The 18,534-nt window shown below is 43.6% G+C and overlaps 1 protein-coding gene across 15 annotated transcripts in view; it reads right to left on the bottom strand.

The window, feature by feature from the left end:
* LOC109896665 (eukaryotic translation initiation factor 4 gamma 3) overlaps positions 1–18,534 on the bottom strand; it is a 68,237-nt gene that overhangs the window by 32,951 nt on the left and 16,752 nt on the right. For 6 of the 15 annotated variants that reach the window (XM_031810933.1, XM_031810878.1, XM_031811041.1 and 3 more), the window contains exons 2-10: positions 12,644–12,743; positions 11,241–11,408; positions 7,586–7,678; positions 7,142–7,192; positions 6,915–6,947; positions 4,002–4,022; positions 2,267–2,446; positions 2,040–2,151; positions 222–328 (exon numbers count right to left, since the gene is read on the bottom strand). In XM_031810933.1, coding sequence (XP_031666793.1) covers positions 222–328; positions 2,040–2,151; positions 2,267–2,446; positions 4,002–4,022; positions 6,915–6,947; positions 7,142–7,192; positions 7,586–7,678; positions 11,241–11,408; positions 12,644–12,743 — 865 coding nt within the window. The remainder of the gene's footprint in view (positions 1–221; positions 329–2,039; positions 2,152–2,266; positions 2,447–4,001; positions 4,023–6,914; positions 6,948–7,141; positions 7,193–7,585; positions 7,679–11,240; positions 11,409–12,643; positions 12,744–18,534) is intronic. The other 9 variants (XM_031811588.1, XM_031811515.1, XM_031811371.1 and 6 more) reach the window with 7 other exon arrangements.

Raw genomic sequence — 18,534 nt, forward strand, 5'->3', positions numbered from 1 at the left:
GAAGTGTCTCTTATCAGAAACTTCAGTGATCATTTCTCATATCCTCTCAGTATGCATATGGAAATGGAAAAGTTGGTGTGTAACTGAGCAGATGGCCTCTGCTAGTGTGTGTATCTGTATGTGTATGCTTACATACATGGGGAGTGTATGATAGGAAAATGTTTGGTGGACCATGGCATATGTGTGTCTGTGTGGAGACGGCAGCATGCTGAGATACTCACTGGTTTCTTCTCACGCTTGGCTGGTGGAGGTTGCTGCGGTGTAGGCACTATGATGGAGGGTGAGGGGGGGTACACCTGCTGTCCTGGATAGTATTGAGGTCCAGGAGCTTTGTCAGGGAGGACGAAGAAAAGGGTAAGCAGAGTACAGTATATATACACACACACACACACACAGTGGGGCAAAACAGTATTTAGTCAGCCACCAATTGTGCAAGTTCTCCCACTTGAAAATATGAGGCCTGTACTTTATCATAGGTACACTTCAACTATGATAGACAAAATGAGAAAAAGAAAATCCAGAAAATCACATTGTAGGATTTTTAATGAATTCATTCACAAATTATGGTGGAAAATAAGTATTTGGTCACCTACAAACAAGCATGATTTCTGGCTCTCACAGACCTGTAAACTCTTCTTTTTTAAGAGGCTCCTCTGTCCACTCATTACCTGTATTAATGGCACCTGTTTGAACTTGTTATCAGTATAAAAGACACCTGTCCACAACCTCAAACAGTCACACTCCAAACTCCACTATGGCCAAGACCAAAGAGCTGTCAAAGGACACCAGAAACAGAATTGTAGACGTGCACCAGGCTGGGAAGACTGAATCTGCAATAGGTAAGCAGCTTGGTTTGAAGAAATCAACTGTGGGAGCAATTATTAGGAAATGGAAGACATACAAGACCACTGATAATCTCCCTCGATCTGGGGCTCCACGCAAGATCTCACCCCGTGGGGTCAAAATGATCACAAGAACGGTGAGCAAAAATCCCAGAACCACACAGGGGGACCTAGTGAATGATCTGCAGAGAGCTGGGACCAAAGTAACAAAGCCTACCATCAGTAACACACTACGCCGCCAGGGACTCAAATCCTGCAGTGCCAGACGTGTCCCTCTGCTTCAGCCAGTGCATATCCAGGCCCGTCTGAAGTTTGCTAGAGAGCATTTGGATGATCCAGAAGAAGATTGGGAGAATGTCATATGGTCAGATGAAACCAAAATATAACTTTTTGGTAAAAACTCAACTCGTCATGTTTGGAGGACAAAGAATGCTGAGTTGCATCCAAAGAACACCATACCTACTGTGAAGCATGGGGGTGGAAACATGTTTTGGGGCTGTTTTTCTGCAAAGGGACCAGGACGACTGATCCGTGTAAAGGAAAGAATGAATGGGGCCATGTATCGTGAGATTTTGAGTGAAAACCTCCTTCCATCAGCAAGAGCATTGAAGATGAAACATGGCTGGGTCTTTCAGCACGACAATGATCCCAAACACACCACCCGGGCAACGAAGGAGTGGCTTCGTAAGAAGCATTTCAAGGTCCTGGAGTGGCCTAGCAAGTCTCCAGATCTCAACCCCATAAAAAAGCTTTGGAGGGAGTTGAAAGTCCGTGTTGCCCAGCAACAGCCCCAAAACATCACTGCTCTAGAGATCTGCATGGAGGAATGGGCCAAAATACCAGCAACAGTTTTTGAAAACCTGGTGAGGACATACAGAATATGTTTGACCTCTGTCATTGCCAACAAAGGGTATATAACAAAGTATTGAGACTTTTGACTATTGAACTTTTGTTATTGACCAAATACTTATTTTCCACCATAATTTGCAAATAAATACATTAAAAATCCTACAATGTGATTTTCTGGATTTTTTCCTCCCTCATTTTGTCTGTCACAGTTGAAGTACCTATGATGGAAATTACAGGCCTCTCATCTTTTTAAGTGGGAGAACATGCACAATTGGTGGCTGACTAAATACTTTTTTGCCCCACTGTACACACAAAATACATATATATATATACTTGGCTGAGACTTACCGTACTGAGCAGGGTACTCCCCTGGGCCAGGGCCAGGATAGAAGGTGCCAGACCCCGGCGGCTGCACTGAAAACTGCTGGGGCGGCCCCACATAGGGCGTACTGTGGCGATACTGCAGAGAGACAAACAGAGGGGATAGAATAGAACAAAAAGGTTAAAGGCAATGTGGGACAATAGGAGAGGAATGCCTACTGGAGTATAGCAGCAGCCTGGTCTGTCAGTCTCACCTGTGGGATGTAGTACTGGGCAGCCTGTGGGGAGGGGAAAGGCATGGGGGCCATCATCATCATGGTGGGCTGGTTGGGGGGGTACACTGCCGATGTGGGGTTCTGAGAGCAGGGCCGCATAGAGGGAGCGTTGGTGGGGATGGTTGGCCGCGCTGTCTGCATCTGAGCCCTCTGGAAAAACTGACACACACAAAGATAATAAATGTGGCAAAAGTTAGTCCCAGAAGAGCAAGAGAGGAACCACAACTGTCCCAACAGCAGTGTTATCTCTTCATGCTTGTCCTGTGCGGTCTCATTTCAGCTTCGGGGATGCAGGGGCTCTGAGAGAATAGCCACTAAGGCCTAAGGGACAGAAAGCATCATCTCAGAGGACCAGGTGGATGGCACTTCCACTCCATCACTCTGTTCTGGTCTACAGAGAGACACTGAAAGTCAGAGAACATCTTTCCCCAGGCAGCATTAAACCCATAGCACACCCATAGGACTCCTGACCCCTCCAGCTGGGTTCACTCAGTCCTCTAATCAGAGAGAGATGGAGGTTGTGAAAGGTCTCAAAACACAGCAGTCTACCAGCCACCTCTACCAGCCACCTCTGCCTCCCAACCTGCTGTGCTGTTACAACAGGGCTTTGGAGAGCACTGTGCCATGCTGCCAGAGTCCACCAACAACCAGCGCACAGCAACACCTGTACCTACTCACCTATCTCCACAGCCACACACACTGTTACACACCACAAATGCTGACTCTATATGCAACCAAATGGCCACTACAATGCAGTGTCTACAACAGTCACATTTGTAAAGGGAAGTGCTCTAAGATAAATTGTTACTTTTTATGCTATAGCTAATGTAGACAAACTGGGGATACAGTGTATTATAGTTCTGTGTATAGATTGTGTTTACGATTTGGAGACAGCTCTTCGCGCATCATAAAAAACACAATCATGAAAATGTTCTCATGACTGCAGAAGTTGTGCTGTTTGCAGGAGACTAAATATTACAATCAATGGGAGGCTCTGTACTGCCAGGCTCTTTTGGGGGAACTCATAACATTTTATGCAGCAATCAACGTACTCTGGGCAAGATGAAAGACTCCAAACAACAGCTGTGGCCGACATCCTAACGACTAGAGCTCAAGTTTACCACACAGTTGACTCGGCTTCCAATAATTCAGAGATTCAGGTACCCTGAAGTGTACACAAACTTCCTTTAAAGGTTCAGGTTCTTTTTAGTAAAACAACTTATTTTGACCGCAAGTCCCATAGGGCGGTGCACAATTGGCCCAGAGCCGTCCGGGTCAGGGGAGGGTTTGGCTGGGGGGGGGGTTCTAGGCTTTTCTAGGCTCATGAGAAAAGATCGTTATCATGACATTGGCGAGAAAAAAGGTAGGTAAAAATTACAACAAAAAATGGGGGGAAGGAAGAGTTATCAGATCTAAAAGGAAGAGTTAACAGTTCTAATATTCTGCATGCAGTTCATCCAAACTAAGCAAAGATGAGGAAAGAAGAATGGATCAAAATGATAGAATTGTTTGTTTGTTTGTTTGTTGTTATTGTTTGTTTGTTTGTTACAAAGAGAACATGAGAGTGAGTGTGGTGGTCTTAGATTGTTATGTTGACCACAGGAGGGCTCTGGGGTTAAAGGTTAAATGTTAGGGGTTAGGACCCCTAGGTGATGGGTAGGAGTGTTCCTCATGCCATGCATCTGCAGAGAGTTATGATAAGAGTCATTATTACCTGGATGGGCCTGAATCCTCCCTTGAATATTGAAGCAAGAAAGAGAGAAAAGCCAATGGGAGACTGCACTGATGAGTGTGGAGCCCAACACAGCGGGCAATCATTCACAACACACACACGCACAAACCGCAACATTATGCAGCCGGTGGGCCCTTTTTCCAACTGGGTAGTTCTCAGTCCCAGTGAGGAGCCGACAGCAATGACTTAGTAACACAGACAGGGTGTGGAACGCTGCGAGCCAGGACCTACCCTCTGGAGTTGTGACATCCCAGAGCTCTTTCTATCTAGCTGCTACCATTCACCTAGGACTAAACTCAGCCAGGCTCACCAGGTGGCACCGCAGTATTATTCCCAACACCATGGAGTAAAGACAGCGAGAGGGAGGCGGGAGTCTGAGTCAATCCTGATGGGAACGCTCCTTTTTCTTCCCTTTCAGTTTGCTTTGCTCTGGCAACATGCACGGTAGACCAACTAGGATTTTGCTCAAATTTGGCTGGCAGACATGAGCTTGTTGTTAGTATCAGGGAGTGCCAAAATTGATCGCTATGCTCATTTCAAACAGAGCACGATGACATGGCCTCAATTGAGCAAGTTAAATGTTAATGCAAGATGCAAAATGTTGATGCTAATATCTGACCATTCCATGGCTGAATTCTAACTCTTACTAGAAAAACTGGAAGAAAACTGCTCACAGTAAACACCAGCTCAAAAACAATACTGATACAATTTACTTGGATGTCTCTAAAGTAGAGATATAGGCTACAACTAATGTTGTCCAACCAAACAACAACTTTATCCTTATGTCTGACCTCTTGGTTTGCATTCTTAAAGAGCAATAAAGAGCAAAAGACTGAAGTTACTTTAGAAAAGAGAAATCAAGATTAACACAGAAGTCTGAATGAGATCACTATGTAACCATTTTTGTGTGTGGGGATTGCAATTTATATCAGAGACAAGGCCCATTTTCTCTGGCCGTATAATAGCCCTTTAGTTCTGCTTCATCTGCTTTCCGATTCCACTTCCGTGGCGGCACAAGAGAGGCCAGTGCCAGCACAGAGCAGAGCCAGTATGTGACAGGGCATGTACTGTGTACTCTGTGCCAGTAAACAGTTCAGATTCAGACACACTGAGACTGACTGACATAGGAGGCTGACTATTAATAGTCTGTCAAAATGGCCAACACAGAATGATCCAGAAGGTGAGAATGTTGGACAACAAGTTATGGACGGGGTGGGGGTGCCTGTCTGCCTGTGGGACCCAGTGTCTTTAAATGGCATCTGCTTCTCAGACAGGGAGACACCAGGAAGGCTCTACGGGCTCCGTTTCTGTGCCCAGGATCACCTCAGCAATCACAAAGTTACGCACACACACACTTCACAAACAAAACATGCAATCACATTCATATGAAGCATCTAAATCAACAGATCTAAAAATGCATTTCAACCCTCTTTAAAAGGAGAAGAATCGAGTACATAAAGTATGCCAATGTCAGAAAACAGGACAAGATAATTCCAAAATGTTGACGCAGTCTTGTTGACACTAAGTCTGATCAACAGTTTGACTAGCAAGTCCACAACATGAGAAGAAAAGATAGTCATCACTATAGTATGGCAAACATCTAGCATCGTTGTGCGACTGGCAGACAGGCAACGGTCTTTTTGGATATGCCTTTAACAACAATGTGGCAAAAATCTAGAGAATGGTTGTTGACAAACACTATCAGACTGTTGCATGCCTGCGTGGCAAGCAGGCGGGAAGGGGAGCCATATATTCTCAATAAGTTAGGGCAGTGTTTCCCAACTCCTGTCCTCAAGTACCCCTAAACACTAGTGGTGTAACGGTTCACCAAACACACTGTTCGGTACGTATTGCGGTTTTGGGGTGATGGTTCGGTTTCGGTACAGTGGGAAAATGAAATGCAAAAGTTACTGTAGTTAATTTTAGTTTATTTAAGAAAATACAATCTACTGTTATTCCTGATTCCATACATGATCACGAGTCATAATGCCTGATAAAAGTACAAAATCAGGAATACCAACACTTTGTATTTTCTTAAATGAAAACACACAATTACCAACACTAAAATAAAGTGCAATATGCATGTGGAATCAGAAAGTACCCACTCTATATAAGCAAGTTAATCCCGAAGTCGTCAATTAATAAACATGGCTCAGATATTGTATAGGCCTATGCTATAATGTATTTTTACAAAGAGAAAAATATGCACACTTGTGTGGCACTCAAACAGGGCATGTCTGAAGCGCAGTACTTCTCATTTCCCAGTCTGAGGTAATGTGATGTCATTGTTAAGTATCTCTATGTAGCCCAGGAGGTCCATCCATCTGTAGTAAGTCAACACAGGGTGCGCATTGGCCAATTAATTGACAACTTCGGGTTTAGCTTGCTTATATAGAGCAGGTACTGCCTATTTACTGAAAGTCTATAAGGTGGCTCGAGCACTTTCACGAAGTGTTGAAACCCCGATTCTTCTCAACCACGAGAAGGTGTGCATTTCCGTGGCTATAAACATACCTCTCTCTATTGTAATTCCTTTGGCCCGTTCTGAAATGCCGTTTGGCATTTGTCTTGCTCCGATGATAGGAATACTGGGGTCACGTCAGCGTAAATGTGTCAACATGTTTGAGGTGTTGGCAGCTGCATAGGCTATTCTCATTGCACAGTGGCAACATACTCCATCGCCGTTTGATCTACGTAATCTACTTGGAAGCAAAAACGTACTTGAGGAATGGAGTTGGGAAACACTGACTTAAGGGGCACATCCTATATAAACAGGGCCTATTTCCACTGAGAGCAGAAGCTCTTTGCCAACCAATAACAGTAGCGTGGTAAAGTGCACTAAGCAGCTCTAGCTGAGGGAAAACAGACGAGGACAGACGAAATGGGGTAAGTTACCTGATGGTGGGTTGGTCGAGGGCCCGTCGCGAACTGATGGGGGAGAAGGTGTGAGGTCCGGCAGAAAGAGAGTGTGAGGCAGCAATGGCAAAGCAGAGAGAGGAGGACAGTAACAAAGAGACAAGATGAACAATGAGGGGAACACTGAGGCACGGTAATACAAAATCACAGAGCAGTAGAGCTGCCACGCTGTCATGTTTACTGCCATTAGAGGAGATGATGCAGACCTGGTGGTTCCACATGACAGGGGGGCTGGGGCTGGGGCTGGGCATGGATGACTACATTGAAAGTGCAGATAGAACAGTACAATACTTTAAGTATATCATCTTAAAGTCATTGGCACACTGAATAAATGCATTATATTCTAAAATTAGGTAACACAAAATGATTACAACATTTACAGGAATGATTATCAACAACTACCGGTATTAGATAACTCAAGACTGGAAAGCATCTCAGACACAGCAGATTCCAGAGAGTGTGAAGAGGACTGCCTGACAGACACGTCATCAGGACTTATCATTACTGAACCCAGAACATGTCAATCACTACCTCAGACGACACCGTACCCCTCCAGGCCAATCAAAAGTAAACATGATCTGTCTGGGTTTCCCAAAGCAAACCAGTCATAATACATACAAATGACGCTGAGAGAAGGAACAGGCACTTACCGGGCGACTCTGCGGTTGCGTGTTCATTTGCTGCGTCTGAGGAGAGTACACTAGAGGTGCTGAGCCAGAATTCTGTCCAGTGGTGTATGGAGACTGTCATAGGGGAGGGACAGAGGGATGGATGGATGTAGAAAAGAGATGAAAGGAAAGAGAGGGGGACGTATTTAGGACAGAGAAAAAGGGAAGCGGGATGGAAAATGGTAGTTAAGAACAAGCTAAGAAGAGATTGGATGACTCATCAGTTTGGGCATTGTACCTGAGTTCCCAACCAAACTGTTGCTCTCCTCAGCAATGGAGAATAACATACAGTATTAGCATGGTAAATCTACAGTAGTAGTCTAGTTAAACACTGAACAAGACCAATGTCATAGCCTATCTGGTACATTCTGCAGGGGTTAGCCCTGAGAGCTAAATATGGGGATATCTTGTGCTAGACTACAGTCGTGGCCAAAAGTTGAGAATTACACAAATATTAATTTCCAGAATGTTTGCTGCTAGTGTCTTCAGATATTATTGTCAGATGTTACTATGGAATACTGAAGTATAATTACAAGCATTTCATGAGTGTCAAAGGATTCTATTGACAATTACATGAAGTTGATGCAAAGAGTCAATATTTGCAGTGTTGCCCCTTCTTTTTCAAGACCTCTGCAATCCACCCTGGCATGCTGTCAATTAACTTCTGGGCCACATTCTGACTGATGGCAGCCCATTCTTGCATAATCAATTCTTGGAGTTTGTCAAAACTGTTTTTTTGTTTGTTTGTCCACACGCCTCGAGGATTGACCACAAGTTCTCATGGGATTAAGGTCTGGGGAGTTTCCTGGCCATGGACCCAAAATATACATGTTTTGTTCCCCTTTTGCCTTATGGCAAGGTGCTCCATCATGCTGGAAAAGGCATTGTTCGTCACCAAACTGTTCCTGGATGGTTGGGAGAAGCTGTTCTCGGAGGATGTGTTGGTACCATTCTTTATTCATGGCTGTGTTCTTAGGCATAATTGTGAGTGAGCCCACTCCCTTGGCTGAGAAGCAACCCCACACATGAATGGTCTCAGAATTCAATACTGTTGGCATGACATAGGACTGATGGTAGCGCTCACCTTGTCTTCTCTGGACAAGCTTTTCTCCCTATGCCCCAAACAATTGGAAAGGGGATTCATCAGAGAAAATGACCACCCCAGTCCTCAGCAGTCCAATCCCTGTAGCTTTTGCAGAATATCAGTCTGTCCCTGATATTTTTCCTGGAGATAAGTGGCTTCTTTGCTGCCATTCTTGACACCAGGCCATCCTCCAAAACTATTTGCCTCACTGTGCGTGCAGATGCACTCACACCTGCCTGCTGCCATTCCTGAGCAAGCTCTGTACTGGTGGTGCCCCGATACCGCAGCTGAATCAACTTTAGGAGACGGTCCTGGTGCTTGTTGGACTTTCTTGGGCACCCTGAAGCCTTCTTCACAACAATTGAACCGTTTTCCTTGAAGTTCTTGATGATCTGATAAATAGTTGATTTTGGTGCAATCTTACTGACAGCAATATCCTTGCCTGTGAAGCCCTTTTTGTGGAAAGCAATGACGGCACGTGATTCCTTGAAGGTAACCATGGTTGACAGAGGAAGAACAATGATTCCAAGCACCACCCTCCCTTTGAAGCTTCCAGTCTGTTATTCGAACTCAATCAAATCAAATTTTATTTGTCACATACACATGGTTAGCAGATGTTATTGCGAGTGTAGAGAAATGCTTGTGCTTCTAGTTCCGACAATGCAGTAATAACCAACGAGTAATCTAACCTAACAATTCCACAACTACTACCTTATACACACAAGTGTAAAGGGATAAAGAATATGTACATAAAGATATATGAATGAGTGATGGTACAGAACGGCATAGGCAAGATGTAGTAGATGGTATCGAGTACAGTATATACATATGAGTTGAGTAATGTAGGGTATGTAAACATTATATTAACTGGCATTGTTTAAAGTGGCTAGTGATACATTTTTTCCATCAATTTCCATTATTAAAGTGAGCTGGAGTTGAGTCAGTATGTTGGCAGCAGCCATACAATGTTAGTGGTGGCTGTTTAACAGTCTGATGGCCTTGAGATAGAAGCTGTTTTTCAGTCTCTCTGTCCCTGCTTTGATGCACCTGTACTGACCTCGCCTTCTGGATGATAGCGGGGTGAACAGGCAGTGGCTCGGGTGGTTGTTGTCCTTGATGATCTTTTTGGCATTCCTGTGACATCGGGTGGCGTACACATCATTTGTCTGTGATGTGTACGCCGAGAAACTTAAAACTTACTACCCTCTCCACTACTGTCCCGTCGATGTGGATAGGGGGGTGCTCCCTCTGCTGTTTCCTTAAGTCCACAATCATCTCCTTTGTTTTGTTGACGTTGAGTGTGGTTATTTTCCTGACACCACACTCAGAGGGCCCTCACCTCCTCCCTGTAGGTCGTCTCGTCGTTGTTGGTGGGGCCCCAGTGTTGAGGATCAGCGGGGTGGAGATGTTGTTACCTACCCTCACCACCTGGGGGTCGGCCCGTCAGGAAGTCCAGTACCTAGTTGCACAGGGCGGGGTCGAGACCCAGGGTCTCGAGCTTGATGGCGAGTTTGGAGGGTACTATGGTGTTAAATGCCGAGCTGTAGTCAATGAACAGCATTCTCACATAGGTATTGACAGAGTGATCTCCAGCCTTGTCCTCGTCAATACTCACACCTGTGTTAACAAGAGAATCACTGACATGTCAGCTGGTCCTTTTGTGGCAGGGCTGAAATGAGGTGGAAATGTGTTTTGGGGATTCAGTTAATTTGATCACTTCATAACATTCTGGAGTATATGCAATTTGCCATCATACAAACTGAGGCAGCAGACTTTGTGAAAATTAATATTTGTGTAATTCTCAAAACTTTTGGCCACGACTTTACATCTCTAAGGAGCTTTTATAACACCAGCCCCCGTGTCGCATCACTTCATGTGTGCATCGTAGGGAATTAAAGCAACACTTCTTGCCCTCGTGAGTGGCTGGTGGTGTGGCTATATAGCTAGGATAATTACAGTTGTGCCACCGGCTGCAGACACTTATTAAGCCAGAGAGAGCAGCTCCTTCTGGCCGATGCAATGTGTGGGCTGGGGTGACCATGGTGAACACACAGGGTCATGGGAACCCTTTCAACACAGGCTGACTCATTCTGGAATTGCAAACAAGTGTGTGTGCACCCGTGTGCACTTCCAAGGCAGTAGGAGAAACTAGGAAATCACAGCAAAGGCAATGTAATTGACTTGCTGTCTCAGTGACAAATTGATGACCCCTTTAGCAGCCTCTTATGGAGAGCAGAGAAAATAAGAGAGCGCCGCAGCAGTCGAAGTTGCTGATGTCCTGTGGAATTCAGATCATTAAGACAAAATGTGCTTCTCTTGGACTATTGACAATCGGTACAGGACATATAGAGATACAAAAACACAACCTCCGACCAATCAACAGGCACTCAGTGTATTTAATTCATGAAACTCACAAGAAGCAGGCTGCAACAGGCATTTTGATAAAGATGTTAGAGAGAAATACAGACAAACACACAGGCAGGCAGACAGACGGACAGACAGACCAATGGTCAGACGCAGAGAGGATGACGGCGGAGACTCGGCTACACTCACCACTCCACCTGCCTCCCAGCCCTTAGGGTAGCGATATGGGGAAGCTGTGGGTAATGATACCTGAGAGAGCGCCTGCGAGTGGGCATGTCCTGGCGGCGTGCCCGCCAAGTTAGGGTGTCCCTTTGTGTAGTCGTGAGCTGTGTAGGGAGGACCAGGGTGCCTCGGTACCTACAGCACACAGAGCAAGATAAAGGACATCAGATGATTCCAAAATGAAATAGAGTCACTGAAGATAGAGGGCATATGCTTGTGTATGTGCTGAGTTAAATGATATCCAGTATTTGTTAGTGTGCTGAAGCAGTATAAGTTTGTCAAAGCATCACCCAGGGGATGTTCACAGTCACACACGCACAGGATTCCACAGGTCATTAGACCTGCTCCTGCTGAGGAATGTAAATAAGGTGCTACGGCAGGGATTAACCCCTGTCTGTCTTTGTGCAGAGGAACAGACCTATGCTGGACATGAAGTGTGTTGTGGCCACGGGGTGCAGAATCAGGCTCTGCCCTGGCTGTGGAGTGCTGCCCTGTCTGTCCCTTTGCAGTGTTTGCAGGCAGTGTGCTTTGTGCTGTACTATCCCCATGCCCTGCCACTGTGCTGTACTGTACTGTGAGCTGTAACCCACTGCAGGTGTTGCTGCTGCAGCAAGCCTGGCACAGCAGATAATGCAGGCAGCAGGCAGGCCGGCTGGCCCATCTCTGCTCCCCTGGGCTTTGTGGTGCCTACATCACTGCTGCTTCTGCACAGGAGCCTCTGTGCGGTAGAGGCAACACTCTTCTGTTTGTTGTACGACAACATCACTGTTTGTCTCTGAACACTGGTTTACTCTCCCTAGCATCTCTCTGTGTGGCCCATTTCCCCTGGTTGACCCAGGATAAAGCAGCTAATCTGACTTCTGTTGCCAGAGGAGGAGTCTTTGCCAGTGACTGACTCCACTGACAGGCAATGTGACAGTCGGGGTGGGGAGGGAGAGTCCAGAAAGCATCCCTCTCCTCAGCAGCAGAGAAGAGCCTTCCAGACTGCTAAACAACCCCAAGATGGGTGGTGAAGTGAGGGCAACTCACACACAGAGCAGGGGGTAGGTGGGTGATGATGCTGACGGTTATTATGAATCACTATGTTGCAGAGGTGACAGCCATATCTTTCCAGCTGCAGGCTGGGGTCAGTTAGAGAAGTGATCTCCCATCAGTTTCTGTCATACATTACACATACGAAACATTATACACAGACACACACCAGGCGTTTTTTTTCTAGATTTTATGTCAGAACTAAATAGACTGTGCGTCAGACCTGTGAGATGTGGTTGAGGTATGCTTGTGAGGTTCACAACTAGTGTGTGTGGTATGAGCGTATGTGTCTGTGGTGCAGTAGGAATGTGTGTGTGTGGTGCAGGGTATGTACTCACGCTGTAGACGGCAGCGACACCGGGCTGTGTGGGGAAGATGCGGTCATCCAGGGATGGCTGAACCCGAGAGAACCTGGGACGCGTCATATTAAGGAAAATTCTGAAAAAGTGTCAACTTAAGGCCAAAACGGGTAAAAGGTGGGGGCATCAACAATCTCAACAGCAGCAGGAGCAGCACACATTCACATGCTTTGGGACATTAATGCACTGTTCTAAACAGTCTATGGCTAATAAATCTTGCAAAACCAAAAGTCTTTCAATTCAAACATAGCAAGTTTATCACATCTTTGTCCGCACATTTATCATATCTTTGTTCTCTAGTTCCTTTAGCAGGTTTTTAGCCAATGTCTCCCCATCCCTGACACTGCTGCCCCTCCTCCCTAAAGCCTCATCTCCAAGAGTACACTGTGTACCTTTATCAGGGAGTGTGTATGTGTCAAAGGGAAATCCCAACATGGCTTTGCAAAACTCCTACTCTAGGAATGATCATGTTCCAGATGGCCCATTTCCATTTTACTCAAGGTACCAATTTCAAAGGTAATTTTAGAATCTATTACTAACTTAATAGGTCAATCATGACAGCTGAAAATAAATTCCTGAAATGTACCGTCTCACATCTAGGCCTAGTTTACTTAAAGAGCCCCTTAACCAGGGACAGCCCGGTCTTTCTATTTCCTGATAGGGTTGTTACCATGTGATCACGGGTCATGACCGATGTTAATCAGGTTGCATTCACTGTCACAGTATTTACTGTATATTCTTATTGTGTATATATTTCCAACATCACTACTTTTAATTACTCATTTGTTAACCTTTTTGGGATAGGGGGCAGCATTTTCACTTTTGGATGAAATGTGTGCCCAGAGTGAACTGCCTCCTACTCTGTCCCAGATGCTAATATATGCATATTATTATTAGTATTGGATAGAAAACACTTGGAAGTTTCTAAAACTGTTTGAATGATGTTTGAGTATAATAGAACTCACATGGCGAAAAACCTGAGGAAAATCAAACCAGGAAGTGGGACATCTGAGGTTTGTAGTTTTTCAAAGCTTGGCCTACTGAGTACACATTGAAATATGGATGAGGTTGCACTTCCTAGGGCTTCCACTAGATGTCAACCTTCTTTTAGAAACTGGTTTGAGGATTCTACTATAAAGGAGGGGCTCATAAGACCTATGAGTCAGTGGCCTGGCAGAGAGCCTTGATCTCATGACGCGCGCTCCCGACTTCTCGTTCCAGTGCTTTCTCTGAAGACAAAATAATTCTCCGGTTGGAACATTATTGATGTTTTATGTTAAAAACATAACGATTGATTCCATACACAGTTTGACATGTTTCTAAAGGACTGTAACGGAACTTTTTGAGTTTTTGTCTGGATGAAGTGCCTGCGCCTCATGAAGATGGATTACTGGGCTGAACATGCTAACAAAAAGTGGCTATTTGGACATAAATGATGGAACTTTATGGAACAAATCAGTCATTTATTGTCGAACTGGGATTCCTGGAAGTGCCTTCTGATGAAGATCAAAGGTAAGTGAATATTTATGGTGTTGTTTCTAACTTTGTTGATTCCAAAATGGCGGATATTCCTCTGGCTGTTTTGGGTTCTGAGCGTCGTTCTCAGATTATGCTTTTTCCGTAAAGTTTTTTGAAATCTGACACAGCGGTTGCATTAACTTAAGGTATAGGGGGCAGCATTTTCACTTTTGGATAAATAGCGTGACCAATTTCAACTTCCTGCTACTCATGCCAAGAATATAAGATATTCATATTATTAGTAGATTTGGATAGAAAATACTCTGAAGTTTCTAAAACCGTTTGAATCATGTCTGAGTACAACAGAACTTATGTAGCAGGCAAAACCCAGAGGACTAACCGTTCAGATTTGTTGTTGTTGTTGGTCTCTGTCTGTTCAACGATTTCTCATTGGCAAATTATATTTCTTAGGAACCTGTTTTCAGTTCCTACCGCTTCCACTGGATGTCACCAGTCTTTGGAATTTGGTTGAGGTTATTCATTTGTGCAATGAAGAAGTAGGCCATCTAGGAACTGGGTAACACTTTAGAGTGCGCAAGACGTGAAATGTAGCATGGTTTGTTGTCTTCCTGTATTGAACACAGATAGACCCGTCTACAATTTGATCGATTATTAACGTTTAAAAATACCTAAAGTTGTATTACAAAAGTAGTTTGAAATATTTTGGCAAAGTTTATGGGCAACTTTTGAAATATTTTGTTGTGACGTTGCGTTTTTTGGAAGCTATTTTTTTCTGGATCAAACGCGTCAAATAAATGGACATTTGGATATATATGGACGGAATTAAATCGAACAAAAGGACCAATTGTGATGTTTAAGGGACATATTGGAGTGCCAACAAAAGAAGCTCGACAAAGGTAATGCATGTTTTATATTTTATTTCTGCATGTTGTATAGCGCCTGTAGGGTTGAAATATGCTACCCTCTTTGTTTACTATTTAAAGCCTTTTGAAAATCTGACACATTGGCTGGATTCACAACAAGTGTAGCTTTAATTGAGTATCTTACATGTGTGATTTAACGAAAGTTAGATATTTAAATAATTTTTATGAATTTGTCACGCTGCATTTTCCCTGTTTTTTTGCCCAAGTGGGATGCAACCGTCCCCTATCCTAAAGAAGTTATTAAGGAGAAGTCTAGCTTTAATTCTGTGAATGACACTAGTATCTTTTATCAATGTTTATTATGAGTATTTCTGCAAAATCACCGGATGTTTTGGAATCAATTTTTTGATATAAATATGCACATTATTGAACAAAAAATACATTTATTGTGTAACATGATGTCCTATGAGTGTTATCTGATGAAGATCATCAAAGGTTAGTGATTCATTTGATCTATATTTCTGCTTTTTGTGACTCCCATCTTTGGCTGGAAAAATGGCTGTGTTTTTTCGACTTGGCGGTGATCTAACATAATCATATGTTGTGCTTTAGCTGTAAAGCATTTTTGAAATCATACACGATGAGTAGATTAACAAGATGTTTATATTTAATTTGCTGCATTGGACTTGTTCAGGTGTTAAAGTTCCATATTTAAAAAAAAATATTTTTGAATTTCGCGCGCTGCCCTTTCAGTGGAATGTTGTCGAGGTGTTCCGCTAGCGGAACCCCTGCGCTAGAGATAATATTTTGATCAAGTGTACTGCACTGTTGAGACCTTGCAAGTAAGCATTTCACTGTACCGTTTACACCCTGTATCCTGTGCATGTGACAGTGATGAGGAGGATGAAAAGAGGGAGAGGGGAAATGCCAGACAGATAGAGGAGCTCAGTAACCTGCTCAGGCAGTTTGTTGGGTCTTAGAGGCACACACACTGGTCACATGATTTCAGGGAAATAGAACGCCTGGCTTTCTTCTTTCCCCACTGACACTTTTTAGTTATTCCCTAAATCCCGCCCTCCTCCCCTCAATCGCGCTCTTTCCTTGCCTGCAGGGGCCCTCATCTCCCCTGGCTTCCCGCCAAAACCAACACTCCTACCAATACGTTTTATAACAGTGGAACTGGAGACAGCAGCTACACAGCATAACAAGGGTCTGCTATAGGTTTCCACACAACGCGCACAGATCTACGCGTGTACTGGGTACTGGGAGTCAGATTACTCTAAACAATGTGCACCTTTTGGTAACATGGTACCTCACCGGTTCAGACTCCCAAATAGCAGCATTCACAACAGGGCGACAGAGGTTCTTGTTGTCTTCTCATTTGTTGTGAAAGCAAATTCAGTTTCCAGATGTGTCAATGGATTCACACGTGTTAACAAAATAGCCTCTTTATTGAGGTAAAATGTACTTACTATGACTGATATGTGGTTGTCCGTCCTTGCTATTTTAAAGATGAATGCACTAAGTTGCTCTGGATAAGAGCATCTGCTAAATGACTAAAATGTAAATGTCTTCCCTTGCTAGCAAGTTGGCTAAACATTGCAAACTATGTAGCCTTTTAATTTCCCACATCGCCATGTGAAATAATCTGATGTATAATGAAATAATATGCCCTGGCAAATATTTATATACTTGCAGATGTAACCTACAACATTATGCCAATTTGATATGCTGCTTCAATGTATTCACTCGCATTTTTTTAAATATAATGTAAAAAAGAGAAGAACAAAAACAAATCTGTTTAAGTTTCCAATTAGGCTAGAAAGAATGTACCACTTCTAAACAAAATACATTTTGGGGGGATTCTAATAAGGCTACAATGTTGTTTGGTTTATTGTTTGAAAAGTCGCTGAGATTATATTTGGTTATCAATGCAAAATAGGCCGCTTATTTAATGTCAATCTAAACCGAGACAGCAATCTTGAAATTGGAGGTTATTTTGAAGTTGATTAGCTTCCCACATCGACACATTCCCACATGTGAAATAATCAGCTTTAGAATTAAATATTTGTATACTTGCTGGTGAAACCTACAACATTATGCCAATTTGGCAGCTGAACTAAGGGCCCGTGCTTCAATGTATTTAAAAACTAGAATGTCATCCTATTTTGGTCACATAGAAAAAGCACATCTCTCGCAGTTGTTTTTATCAATAGCCTGGAATAAATAGTTATTTATTCTAAACAAAATACCTTTTGGGGAGATTCTAATAAGGCTACAATGTTGTTTGGTTTATTGTTTGAACAGTTGCTGAGATTATATTTACTTATCAATGCAAAATAGGTTACTTTGATGTAGAGCCTATAGATCAGATTAAGGAACCAAGCAAGTTTAATTGCCTACACAACCATGCCCCCATGGCTATGCAAGGAATGATATGGCACATTACATTTTTCATGTGGTACCGAGTACAGAGAATGTCACAGCGCACAAGGAGCCACCCCTTTTGTGACAAAAAACAACACTGCGCTACAGTCTCCGTAGGGTATTAATAGCAGTTATGTGGAAGAGAAATTACAATATAAAATTTAAATAAAACACTTGGAGCTACTAAATAAAGCCAAAACAAATAAATAAAGAGTCTTAAGTGGAGATCCCTACTGCGAGTGTGACTTCACTAACCTTTAACATGGGCAGGGTGATGGCTGTAGCCACAGTCTAGGGATAAAACAGATGCGGTGCGGTCTTGTGTGGTGTGTGTGAGGGGCTGGAGGGAAGGAGGTAGTGACAATAAGGGAATCTGATTCGCAAGCAGCAAGAACGTTTCCTCCAGGGGTCAGAGGTTAGCAGGCCACGCAACGGCAGATGGGAAAATGATCAGATGAGACGAGACAGCTGACACCACCAGGGATTTGGCAGGAGGGACCACATGACTCTTACTGGAATTACAATTTGATCTGAGTCCTGCAATTGCTATGTAGTGATGAATTGCCGAACCAAATCCCTTCGCATGTGCAACACAAATATATATATTTACACCTTTATTTATCTAGGCAAGTCAGTTAAGAACAAATTCTTATTTACAATGACGGCCTAGGAATAGTGGGTTAACAGCCTTGTTCAGGGGCAGAACGACAGGTTTTTACCTTGTCAGCTCGGAGAGTCGATCTAGCAACCCTTCGGTTACTGGTCCAACGCTCTAACCACTAGGCTACGAGCCCCACAATATGATTCATTAAATAGTGTAAATCCATTGATGCATTAGGCAACATGTGGCTTAGACTTGAATCTAAAGGGCAACTGGAGGGGAAAGAAGATGGCGCCGACAGAGAGTATTTTGTTTTTTTTATGTAACATACATGTATTGTGTAACAAGAAGTCCTATGAGTGCCATCTGATTAAGATCATCAAAGGTTAGTGATTAATTTTCTCACAATTTCAGATTTTTTGACTCCACTTTTTGGCTGGAAAATGGCTGTTTTTTTGTGACTAGGCGCTGACCTAACATAATCGCATGGTATGCTTTCG

This window comes from Oncorhynchus kisutch, linkage group LG1 (assembly GCF_002021735.2).
Source record: "Oncorhynchus kisutch isolate 150728-3 linkage group LG1, Okis_V2, whole genome shotgun sequence".
Lineage (NCBI taxonomy): Eukaryota > Metazoa > Chordata > Actinopteri > Salmoniformes > Salmonidae > Oncorhynchus > Oncorhynchus kisutch.